Below are 13,562 nucleotides of genomic sequence, written 5' to 3'. Positions count from 1 at the left end.
CCCAGGCCGGTCCTCGCTCCCCACTGGGCCTTGGTCACCCTCCGTTGGTTCACCTCTGTTCCAGCCCCCATCACACCAGCTTTGAAGAGTAAAAAGAGTTTGTCCCCGTTTGTCCCAGGTGACACATAGAAGAGATAATCAGTGTTCTTCTCTTCACCTGTCAGCGGCCGAAATGCTAATGCCTAGCGCACAGCGCAAACATCTCCTCTCCAAAGCCTGCAGGGAAATGGAGGTAATGACTCGGCTCGATACAAAAGTTGATTTTCTGCTGAAAGGATCAGTGAGTGGCCTCTTATTTGTCTTACTGCCAAAGTTGTTTTTGTTTGGGCCCCGCCCCCCCATTTTATTGTATGTGCTACCGTCCCGAGGTGGAAGTTAGTATAGATTTTTCAGATGTTTTTAGCATTTCCAACCCGATATAAAGTGATCTATTTAAAGCTGGCACAAACACAAAGAAAACAGACACACATAGGAGTCGTCAGCCCACAGAAACGGAGCAGCCCGCTGTTCTCAGAAGATGAAGTATGGTGCAGAACTTGGATCTCCCACACCATCAATTAGCTCCAGCCTGGACCTCAGCGAATGCACTGCGGAGGCTTGATAAGTGGAGAATGCAGGACGCAGCCCTTTTTTTATTTTAGTCTTTAATTACAACTTCCACACGCCGTGAATATGCAGAAACCCTGCATGGCGGCTCGCCTCGAGGCGGTCATCATCTCTGCGTGCGCCTGCCTGCCAACCCACTACTGGCTCGTTCTGCTGCTGTCCAGATCGTGGCGAGATTGTTGTAAATGAGCTTGTGTGGGTCTGTTGTGGCCAAGACACCAAGAGTTTTAGAAGATATCTCAAAGATATTGACATGGCGCTGAGCCCATTAGGACAGGGGCAGAAAAAAAAAAGAAAAATCACACGCTGACTAAATTGGATTCTTCAGTGTACCAGAAAATACGCTACGTAGCTCGTACCATCGCAGGAGGATTTGAGATGTTCCCAGGGATACGCTAAAGATGCTCTCTGTAATAGCACACATGAATTGCTTCCTCATAAGCTCTGCAGGGGTTCGGAAGAATCAAAGATGGATGTAATGGTCTAAATCTTGAGGGTTGAAATTAAAGTCAGAACTGCAATAATCCGGCAAAGCCACCGGTGTTATTAGGATTTTTCTTTATCATCTTTGTCAACGTTTGCACAATTATAATAAATCTTTGTTTACGGGAAAGTTTGGTGCACCGAGCAGCTCGTTGCCAAGATGCCGCCACATGCCTGGGTTTACTGGAACCCATCGCTTCTACTGGTGTCACGTGGCCATCATCTTACCTTACGCTGTATGGTGCTTTATGCAGTTATGTAATCTCATGGTTGCTATGGCAACTCACAGCTATGTGTTAAAACAGTGTGGAACACAAGGACACTGATGTTACCAACCAATTATTGATTATTATTTAATTATTACCCATTATTTAATAAAGCCTCTGGTAACTCTTTTGTTTTATTGAGTTCTACACACGTGCGCGTGCGTGCGTGCGTGCACAATTACCTCCAGACGTCACTTCCTTTCGAAAACGTGGAGGACTTAATGACCTCGGGGGCCATCCAGGCGTAGGTACCCGCTGTGCTCATCTTGGTGGTTTTGTGCCACTCTCTCGCCAGGCCGAAGTCGGTGATCTTGAGCGTCAAGTCTTCCATGCAATCATTCTCGATGGCTTCGGCCAGGAGGACTGCAGGAAAGAACGATGGACGTTGTTAGGATTCGTGATTCATTATTTAGTTTCAACAATACGGTGGAAGGATGGATGGATGGATGCGTGGATGGATGGATGTGTGGATGTGTGGATGGATGGATGGGTGGATGGATGGTGATGGATGCGTGGATGGATGGATGGATGGATGTGTGGATGGATGGATGCATGCATGCATAGATGGATGGTGATGGATGGATGGATGCATGGATGGATGCGTGGATGGATGGATGCGTGGATGGATGGATGCGTGGATGGGTGTGTGGATGGATGGATGTGTGGATGGATGGATGGACGGATGGATGGATGGATGAATGGATGCATGGATGGATGCGTGGATGGATGGATGCGTGGATGGGTGTGTGGATGGATGGATGTGTGGATGGATGGATGGACGGATGAATAGATGGGTGGATGGATGGATGAATGGATGCATGGATGGATGGATGGATGTGTGGATGGATGTGTGGATGGATGGATGGATGGATGCATGCATGGATGGATGGGTGGATGTGTGGATGGACAGATGGATGGGTGGATGGACGGACGGACGGACGGACGGACGGAGTGTTGTGGTCCATAGGATGTTTGGTATTTGTCGGGGCAGCAGCTTCGACCCTTGTACAGGACTAAAAACATGACAGGAGTCACAGCCACTTCTGTCTTATATTGGACCTGTTTTGTAAAGATTAGAGTTTAAACTTGAAATGCAAACATTTAGAAATGAGCTGACCAGTTTTCTGGTCAGAACCCATTGTTGAGCAACGTGGAGGGAGGGTTTTGTTGTGTGACTCTGTATCACATGTCTGCATGTGTGATCAGGCTCTCTGTCCCTTCACAGGGGGATCAGGCATCACAAAGCAACGCCGTCCATCAAACGCAGACAGGCCACAAAAAAACTTCGATATATTATAGGGAAGTGAGAATCGCGCCTCTTTGAGCAACTTTCCACTGTTCCCAACAAAGTTTACTTGTTTGCATTCCTTAAAAATCTCGCTTTTCTCTCGCCACGAAAATGGCGTTTTATCTTTGTCTCCCCATAAGAATGATCTCTGCTCTGGTTCTCTTTGTTGTCTCTGGCCCGGTCCCTCTCACAGACATCCTGTGCTGTGCTCGTAGCCCAGAGGCAGCGCGTTTGACGTCACAAAGGAATGCATCACAAGCGAATGTGTTGTCTGCTGTGTGTGAGCGCTGGAAAGGACAGGGGAGACTTTTTAGAGATGTGCTCGCAGGACGATTTCAACACACTTTCCACTGCAGCTATACAGCAAGTTTGGTTCTCTTTAATATAACGAGTGGCAAACTTAGCTACTAAGTTGTTGACAGATTAAAAAAAAAAAAAAAAAACATTAGGATTTCATTATTTATTGAAGGGCTATGGAAGTGAATTAAATACCATAATATTATCAATCTTTTCCACCCAAATTCCATGTTTTTTTCAACTCTGACAACTTACTTGACAAGGCTCAATAAGTCGGTTTACAGGATATTAGAAAAATTAGATTATTAGCTTTGACAGCCTATAACTGGATGCTCCGGAATGTGTACGCCTTCATCGGAGTTGAATCGCATGATTGACAACAGCTGGCATTTGACCCCGGAACAAATCCATTCAAGTAAGCGGGTCACAGAAGAAGGCTGGCGTGCAGCATCTGCACAATAACCGATGCATACGTTATGTATAAGATGTACAAAGCTGTAGGATTATCCATCTTCCTGTTCTTCGGAAACACCGGTCTGCCACCTGACACCATCTGTTTACTAAGTCACCCTGAAAGAGGTCCAAAATTCCCTTGCTGAGACGACACACGTCGCCACCTAGTGTTGAGGAGGACATGCTCCCACCAGTTATTTGATTTTCCTCCATTGCATTTAAACTGGGACGAGACGTCAAAGTCTAATTTTAAGCAAAGATTGACTAAACTGCGCATGTGAACGTGTTGTCCGATGGAAATTTTAACGCTTAACCCCAACTTCTAGAAGGTCAAACGTCAAATTAAAGTTTAACATGGCATCTTCTGTGGAGTTCGACATGATCAAAGTATAATGAACTTATAAAGTTGAGAGTATGCAGGATAAATGGAACAGACAGCAAATCAGAGCTACACTTCTTTTTTTTCCCTTGAGGGGACACGGGGAGGATGCTGACGTCTACCCCATCTGTGCGCAGGTGAAGGCAGGTACACCACTGGACCACGTATGCAAGGGGTTTGGAACAGTGCTCAAAAAGCACATTTGGAGTAAGGTACACAGCTCAAGGGTACTTCGGCAGTGATTTGAAGGGGTCCTGGCACCTCCACCCGCGTTTTGAACCCTCCACTTCTCTGATTTCACTTATAACAAAGAATTATTGTTATCAAAAGTAAATAAGGGGACTAAATTACATATCTGTATCTTGTTCGTAACAACTTCCACCTTGGGACAGTCACGAACAAAAGAAAACAGAAAAAGCTGCCAAAAGCCTAGAGAAAACAACTTTGCCAGGAAGACAAATAAGAAGCCTGATTTTGTTGTTCTGAGAAGCTTGTGACTGTGCCAGAATGTAGAGTGCTAAGAGAGGAAGACAGAGAGAGCTTGTATGGTGACCACTGAGTGCTGGCCTCTGCCACACAATTATAGATAATGGTGGGCACACACACGTTTAGGAAGGGACGATGGAGGAGTAGAGCATCTTGGGAACAGCTGGGCAATCTATCTAAATGTCAGTCGTTGAGATATTCTATCATTTTAAGTGTGTTATTAAGAGTCACATTTAGGTGATGATTTGCATTTTAGGCATATTTAGACCCAAAGAGAAGCCACAAACACCAAAGTATCGTATAATCCACGTACTTCATCAACCTCTCAATATGCACATAACCCCAACTATATGCAACACATGTCTCAAACTGTTATGATTAAACCAGAGTCACCAATAAAAGAAGAAATGATGCTATGTTACATAAAAAAATGACTTAAACATCCCTCATTACTAAACTGGAAGTAGCACACTGCAATTACAGCATGGCATATTTATTTAGCACGTTATTTTCATGGATTTAAAACATTATTATTTTCATGTTGTGTTGACATCATAAGGCGAAAGCGAGCACAGACATGATCCAGGCAATGGGCCGTTTAGCAGTCTTAGCACACAGGGCCACATTCTTCTATTTCCCGGGCTAATGCAGGAGCACATCCACAGATCAGACCCAGCTTTTCTCCTCTCTCCCATCACAGCCGCGCTTCTGCACCACAGGCGGCGTGTTGTAACGCGGTGTGCGTCCGAATCCCCGCTGACCCCGGTTATGTCAAGACGCAGGCCGACATCCTCGAAACCTCACTCAAACTTCAGAAATTTTAGGAGAGGTGCTATAGTTTTGGGCAGGATACCTCCAGACTTGGAAGGAACCATGGGAAAGAAGCCGGTCGTATCCTCAATGACCTCCAGAGCTACAGAAAGAGCAACAAACAAATAATAGCTGTAGGTCGAGTAGGTTGGGCATCAGGATTTAAGACAATTACTGAAATCTAGATGTGATACTAGGGCACTAGTGTACCAGGTTACATTCTCTTAATTTGTATCACATTTTAAAGGGTTTTGGGTTTTTTTCCAGAATAATGGCCAAACACTGGAGCCAGTACGCTCCAAAGGATAAGAGAAGGTATCTGGACTAGATCAGTCTTGCCCGGGGAGTACATATTTTTCTGATAGAGGTGAAATCAACAATGTTACCACCAAAACAATGTGTCTGGTCGCCATAGCAACAGCACTCTGTTTGTCATTGTTTGTGGCTCGGAGACAAGAGTGTGGCAGTTGAAGAAATGACTCCTGCCAGCAAATGCGTGGGACTGACTCGAGAGTTCAACGTAAATCCCCGTATCTAGGACTCCGATTTGACACAATTAGGTGCGAACATGTCTACCATGTGCAAACAAACAATTAACAATCCTCTACGCTCTCCAGCAGTCACTAACAGAAGCTCATTTGTCCGCCTGGTTTTCACAGCAGTTAAATGTGTAAAGCGACCTCATTTTTAAAAAAAAAAAAAAAAAAGAAAAAGAAAAAATCTGTGGAAATGCATTTGTTTGGGAGAATTTTGACATCATTACAAATGCATAAGGCGTTTGTATTTTGAGGAAGCAGGAGGCATCCTGTCAACAGATGCCTTTGTTTGAATATTGCAAAATATATTCTTCAGCCTGGAACCACTGGAGCTGAACTTGAGTAACAGATTAACCACTGTTTATCTGGGTGATAGCTGTAATCATTAACACGGCTGTCTTATTAGCTTAAAACCCAGGAGCACCATATCCAAGGCCAAGGAGTGTTCGAATGACTGGGTTGGATCCAGAGGCCCATACATCCATTGTTCTGCATGTGTATTTATCATTGTCATTGCTAAACTAACTAAATCGGTGAATTGTATTATGCAGTAAAAGCACTAAAAAGGAGCCCATCTGCATTTGGTAAAAAGCTGATTTACCCCACAAAGGAAAAGTACCAGTCAAATACCAAAACAGGAAGAGGCATTGTTCTGTTGCTATCACCAGGTAACAATGAGCAGAAAAAACTATCCAAACTCTACCTTAAGGTCCAAAAAAATGTATAGAAAAGAAGTGTATCCGCTCTGGCTAACAGGAAGTAAGCCTTTGATAGCTCAATTGGCAGAGCAGCAGAGTGTAGCGAGGAACCCAGGCGTCCTTAGGTCGCTGGTTCAAATCCGGCTCGAAGGAAAACTTTTGTTTAAAGGCCCTGGCTTAGTGCGCAGAAGCAGAGCTGCTTCTAAATCACACACTTGTTCCCTCTTCCTTACACAGGGAGCATGATTCAACACACTGATGGGTGACAGGCTGAAAATTCAGTTATGGATACTAAATTGGCGCACTTCAAACAGAGTCACAGCATCCCATAAGGAACAAGTATCAGACTGAAATGTCCGTGGTTCAAGGTGCTACGTGTTGGTGGTAAAAACATCTGGCGCCTCTGTGACTACTTCCACACACATTTGAGATTTAACCATAAGTCTGTTGCTAGAAAAGAAAATGAATACATCAAGTAGGTAGTTGAGACCTCGTCTACATTTAACTTTCCTTGCTTTTCCTCTGATCCCTCTCCGGCAACCGTAGGCGAAGGGAGAATTCTAAGAGGGTGGGGGCTTTCCCCAGGAAGAACAGGAGCTTTGTCCCCTGAGGGAGAAGGCCATAGGCTGACGGTCTAGTAACCCTTGACAAGGCATCAACACAGACACAGACAAGGAGAGAGCAATGAGTGAGCAACGAGGTGTTTAGCAAGTTCAGTGGAAGATTAGGAAATGTTGGCAAGGTTACCGATAATTTACCCAATACTTGTGAAACCCAAATCTATGCCAAGTCTTAACCTCCATTAACTTCTTCATTTGTGTACACTGATACCTGTCTCAGGTATAACAACAGTTTAATCACTGATCCAGTTTGTCCGGTCTTACCGCCTACCTACCTTCCCTAAACTGTCAGAGTTTTTTGGATTATTTATGGAAGTCATCCCCTAAAACCATAGAGGCTGCTGTAGAAATGTGCCATTAGAGTGAAATTGTTGGTTAATCACCAAAGATGTTCAGTGGAAGTCATCATAAACCAAATGAGGCAGGATGTGTCCTAAAATCACAGTTGGTTTTCCTGGCTTTCAACAGGTAACAAAGAATAATTAGCAGTCTTAGCACACATGGCCACATTCTTCTTCTGTATTTCCTGGGCTAGGACATCAGCTCTCAATTGAGTTTATTAGCTTTAGTTTCAACAATAACTCATTTGATTCTCATCTTAAAATTCACATAAATATATCTGTTTAGTGCCAAGAAAATATTTGTTATTTGTATTTTTAGCAGGATGGGTGCTTAAAGAGCAAGAAAATAAAACACTTTAACCCCCGCAAACACACAGACGGCACAACAATTCAGGTTTGTGTGGGCATCCACACAACCCTGTCAGAAGGGGGTTATAAATGATTTCTGTGCAAACCATCTGATGCCGTGTAAAAGGCTGGGGGGGGGCACAAAAATGGTGACATATTAACAAACCTCTAGTGCTCATAGGTTAAAACTTAACCTTCATTAGTGACATTTCTGAGATGATCCCAGGTAGGTAATGTGGAGTTGGAAGGAGACTGATGTTTTTAGGCAGTTTAAACAGTAGAATAAATATGGTCTGTGGATCTTACTAGGACAAATAAGCCTTTTTGCAACCACCAAGAGCTATTCGGAGCAAATAGAGTGCAACAGTGTGTCTCTGTTTGATATGTGTTGATCAGTCAAAGAAACTGTGACAGTATAAAAGGTTCTAGCATAGAGTGCTTTATATGAAGACATCAGATGCTACTGAACCGTTTAATGTGGCTGACCTATAATTGACTGAAAATATCATATTTCCACCTTTTTCTGAGATAATATGTGATCAGGTTACATGCACTGTTACACAAAACACTTCCAGCTTAAGGAATGGTAGAATGCCTTTGTCAGACAGTTACATTATCGTTGGCCTTAAAAGGGCTTCGTCGGGTTGTTTCGGAGGCTACCACAATGCTGCTTCAGGAATTTTTTTTTTTTTTTTTTAAATCATTGTTTCATTTCTTTTCCATACTGCTTTAGCTGATTCATTCTTTTGCACTGAATCACCTGATTTATGGCTGGATAAAGATCAGATGGTGAATTTGGGGCCTGAGCGATTATGAAAAAATGTTTAAGGGCAGCAGTTTTCAGTGACACCGACTTGTGAAAACCTCGATGCTTCCTGTTCACTCGTCACTAAACATTTGTGCACAATTGTGATCCAGGCAGCATTTGGAACAAACTGCCAAAAACGGTGTGTAAAAACCAGTGTGGTATACATGCGTAATGCAAATCCCTTTTAACAAATCTATACATCTACATCTATACACAAAGTTAATCCTGCAACTCAATCTATTATTACATTTCAAGCATATTTCCTTTTCCAACATCCTCATCGTTTTAATCTTAAAAAATGCTGATGTCTGCAAACATCTCCAGCGCTACAACCCAAGGCACTCAGGCAGACGGGCAGCATGGGAGTAGCTTAAGCATGTAGCCTGTTGTCCATGCTAGGAGCGTCCAACAGCCAGCAGCCACGCAGCTGAGCTCAGACCCCTGCGAATATTGCCCTTGAGTTCCCCCATTCAGCAGACCGCTTTCATGGATGGGCAACTTCAGGATGATGCACGATTGTTGTCAAACCGTTGAATTTCTTTTTTAATACTCTAGTGAACTTGTTTGCTTTGTGAGCAGTCACAGTGTGGTCAAGAGCGTCGCTTTAAACCATGGTACATACGTTTAAAACATGGCACTTCGCGAGCAGCCGGATAGTTCCTTAACTTCCAGCATGTTCACCTGGGTCTACCTGGGTTCATGCTGCACGCCAATCAAAGTCAATAAAAACCCAGGATGACCCTGCAGTCAGCCCAGGTTCAAATGCTGATTTTCTTCTGTTCGTTTTGTCCTCAAATGCTGATAGTATGTGGGTTAAAACTGTTTTTTGTCGGTTTTTTAGGGGGAGGGGGGGGGTGTTGCCAGTGTGAATGAAGCTATGCAGAATTACCAAACAAGTTCCTCATTTTTTATCTCAATTTGTTTTTTTTAGCTTGCTGGATTGAGAGTTATTGAATTTCCTGTTAGTGTGCTGCAAATTGTCAGACAGCTTTAAAATGTGAGTTGCCAAAGGGACGTTGATTACCTCAGAATTGACGGCGTCAGTGAGAACCTCCGCACCCTCGCGCATCCTTTACATCATGTGTAGCTCAGCTGAGCAATGAAGCAGTAAGGCAGCGTGACCGTGTGCATTTTATAACCCCTGTGTCCACAACAATGACCAACAATGACCAACAGTGCTATTTGCAGGGGTTCTGAAGCCTGTGTCCCTAATGCTGCATTGTCCATGAGCAAATGGTGTGTGGGCCAGGAGTTTACCAGAGGGTGGCCTATTAACATTTTTGCACATGCTTCACCAGTTGTCTGCTGAATTATGTGACCAGAAAACTGTTTTGGTTCACTGTAAAGTTGGATGAAATAATCGGATGTAAATCGGATGTCTACCTACCAGCATTACTGACATTCCCTGCTCCATTTCCATCTGTAAATATGGTGTTTTACATCTTTAAATGCAAACTAATCTGACCTATTGTCTCATTTATCTACGACGCTAACTAAACCACATGTTACCTAATAACACGACCGTGAGTGGGCGTTTAAGCTTTCCCAATCACAAAATACACAAGACGCTTCTGTTGCCTTCACAATCCATGGTGATATGAGTGTGCAAGCAAATACCACACACTCAAACACAAAGGCAAACATGCACATCCACGCAGGGATGTTTTGAGAGCACGGCAGCACTGGGTGCTAGGGGAACTCAGCAAAACATGCTGGTAGAATGATCAACACATGTTGATTAAAGATCTTTCAAAAGAGGCTGCTATGGTTAGAATCCTGGCTTTGTTTAGGACTTTGGCCTCCAGATTTAACGGGAGCCTCTGTAGCGTTGACACAATATTCGTTTTTCACCTCAACAACGACAGATTTGTACAGACAACGGAAGGCAACAGATACTAAAATAACATTTAAAAGCTGTTTGAGGAAATCTTTTAAGCAGCGTCAAAGAAAAACAAACAGTGGCGAGGACAACTCCCTTTTAACAGGAGGAAACCTTGAGTAGGACCAGGCTCACATGGAGGTAAAAGGAAATATTATTGCTACATTAAAAATAGTCATGTATATGATATATATCAAGAACGTCTAAAGGCAGTTAATACACTTATGGCCAACTGCAGCAAGGAGACATTTGAAGGTAGCTACTTCTATAAGTCATGCATCCACCTGTTTAGTGCCCTTTATCTTTAGTTTTGGAGCACACTCAGCAGTCACTGGGCAGAAAGCAAGTATGCATCCTGGCAAGGTCACCAGCCCATCACAGTAACAGTTTGAACATTTTATGCAATTGAAAGTATATCAAATAAATCGGAGAGTAAATATTAAATCGGAAGGCTCCCGATGATGTTTGTGGATGCAATATGGGATCCAGCTGGCTATTATAGGACTGTGTTTGCATACTGACGCGACGCATATAATCTGCAATCTCTTCTCATTAGTAGCTATAAAACCAGTTCGGGGTGTCCAGTAACGAGGGCTCATCCATGCACATCAATGCTATTATCGCCTTATCAAAGGTTTTTCAGAAAGACCCAAGGGAGTGCCCTGTGATTGGCTATTTTGGTTTTGCAAAGGAGAGAGAGAGAGAGAGAGAGAGAGAGAGAGAGAGAGAGAGAGAGAGAGAGAGAGAGAGAGAGAGAGAGAGAGAGAGAGAGAGAGAGAGAGAGAGAGAGAGAGAGAGAGAGAGAGAGAGAGAGAGAGAGAGAGAGAGAAAATGAACCTGTTGTATAGGTTACGTGCCACTTCTATAAATTTCACTATTGAATGCTACAGTGGGGAAAATGTAACTTATTTTTAATTGGGTTCTGAAAAATTCAATTTATGCAGCAAACAATATATTTCTCGGAAAGATGCATAGCATTGATATCCGATTTTGTGGAACAATAGACTGAAAGTAAAAAAAAAAATCCCCAAGCCTGATTCCCTCTAGATATCGCAGACTGAGAGAAAGCGGCTCCTCTCCTCCCTGTTCTGTATTTACTTTGGGAGTATTTCTACTTGCAGACTGCGGCTTTGACCCAAGTGCTTCTATATGCGCTTTATTCAAAGGTTCTATTTAATCAGCATCTTCTAAAACAGGCCATTGCATTCAGCTAGTCATTAGCTATTACTGCAGCTTGTTTCTAATGACTATCTGCCTCAACCCAAAAAGATAACAGCTGTGTCTAAAGCAGAAATTTTAGATATATATTTTTTTAGATACGATTGTGCAAGGTAGCCCTGCTTTAAATTGTGATTTAATTCCTTCCGCAGTTGTCCCTTTGACTAAAACTTGTTTGATCTCTCATTATTGGTAATTAATGCACCCACTTGTTCATTTCAGGCCACAAATTAAAGCCGATTTCTGAAGAACTGACACAATAAGCCATGGTGTTGCTGTTCTTGTCCTCAGATTTTAGTTTTCTGACCGTGGAGCTGTCCTTGCCGTATACCTGTGTAGCATACCCATTAGCGCTTCACATTCCTATCAAACTGACAGAGCAGCCTTTGAAATGAACCAGCCTCCCCCTCTTCTCATGCCCCCACCAAAAACAGGATAATGTTCAGTGGCACAACAGGATTGTGGCTGTAAAGAGACGTGTATGGGCATGCCACAGGCAAAGATATGTAGAATTAAAAAGCAAGTGGAGGAAGATTGATAAGATTGCCTGGCACAAAGAGACTGTTGGCTTTGGCCTGCTGTGTAATAACGATTGAAGTCTGCTTACTTTGACCAAACAGAAGATGTGTTTCCTGTAAATAAGCCATCCTGGGAAAGAACCATGCACTGGATGGTGAGAAATGATGAGCGGGACCAGGGTTGGAAACTATGATAATAAATCCTGTGTGATAGCAGAAACATCAAGACTCGAGACTCTTAGCAATTCCACTATGTGCCACATATGCGGAAGCTCACTGGACTCATGGCAGGAAGCTCAGAAGCTTTGGTCATTACACAGACTAATCAAATTTGTAACGATATGTTTTTGTGGTTTCAGTCTGAAATCTAGTGAAGTAGCGCAAGTGATCAAAACCTTGTTTTATACTTCCTACCATCACTGTGCGAGTTTTGTGTAACTTGAAATTAGGGATGGGCTGATAACAGGGATTCGTAATGACAATGACAAATGTCAATACCAACCGCAAGGCAAGAAAATGGCAAAAAAAAAAAGGTTACGTGCATCACCTCCTGCTCAGACAAATACAGCATGCTACCAAAACAAAAACGTCACTTTGGGAATCCTACAAAGTTAACACGGACGGCCAGACCACTGCAGAATGCAAAGTTTGCCAAATGAAAGTTGCGAGATTCTCCTCCATGAACCATCACCTTATCGTGGTGGAGGAGTTTGCGCACCCTAATGAGCCTGGGAGCTATGCTGTCCGGGGCAGTTTGCCCCTGGTAGGGTCTCCCAAGGCAGATTGGTCCTAGGTGAAGGGTCAGACAAAGAATGGTTCAAGACCCATCATGGAACATCTAAAAGGGAAGCCGCGGAGCTCCGGAACGCCTCTGCAACATTGCGTGGACATCGGGGGAAATGCCCTTGGACTGGCAGACCGGGGTGGTGGTCCCTATTTTTAAGAGTGGGACCAGAGGGTGTGTTCCAACTACAGGGGGATCACACTCCTCAGCCTCCCTGAGAAAGTCTATGCCAGGGTGCTGGAAAAGAGAATTAGACTGATAGTTGAACCTCTGATCGAGGAGGAACAATGCGGGTTTCGCCCCGGTCGGGGAACCATGGATCACCTCTCTACCCTTGCTGGGGTGCTTGAGGGGAGTTGGGAGTTTGCCCAACCAGTCCACATGTGTTTTGTGGACTTGGAAAAGGCTTATAACCGGGTCCCCAGGAGCATCCTATGGAGGGTGCTCCGGGAGTATGGGGTGGAAGGTCCCTTGATAAGGGCTGTCCAGTCCCTGTACCAAAGGAGCAGGAGTTTGGTCCGGATAGCCGGTTGTAAGTCGGACTCGTTCCCAGTGAGGGTTGGACTCCGCCATGGCTGCCCTTTGTCACCGGTTCTGTTTATAACTTTTATGGACAGAATTTCTAGGTGCAGCCGGGGAGTGGAGGGTATCGAGTTCGGTGGGCGGAAGATCTCATCGCTGCTTTTCGCGGATGATGTAGTTCTTCTGGCGCCATCAAACAGGGACCTCTAACAAATGCTGGGA

At 43.9% G+C, this 13,562-nt stretch overlaps 1 protein-coding gene across 1 annotated transcript in view; it reads right to left on the bottom strand.

Annotated features, from left to right (window-relative positions):
• Nucleotides 1-13,562, bottom strand: part of LOC101079141 (mitogen-activated protein kinase kinase kinase 11) — a 30,860-nt gene that overhangs the window by 13,043 nt on the left and 4,255 nt on the right. Inside the window, exon 2 of the mRNA XM_011606564.2 lies at nucleotides 1,538-1,718. Coding sequence (XP_011604866.1) covers nucleotides 1,538-1,718 — 181 coding nt within the window. The remainder of the gene's footprint in view (nucleotides 1-1,537; nucleotides 1,719-13,562) is intronic.

Source organism: Takifugu rubripes, chromosome 8 (assembly GCF_901000725.2).
Source record: "Takifugu rubripes chromosome 8, fTakRub1.2, whole genome shotgun sequence".
Taxonomy (NCBI): domain Eukaryota; kingdom Metazoa; phylum Chordata; class Actinopteri; order Tetraodontiformes; family Tetraodontidae; genus Takifugu; species Takifugu rubripes.
The sequence above is the reverse complement of the archived record's forward strand: the minus strand, read 5'-3'. Positions and strand labels throughout refer to the sequence as shown.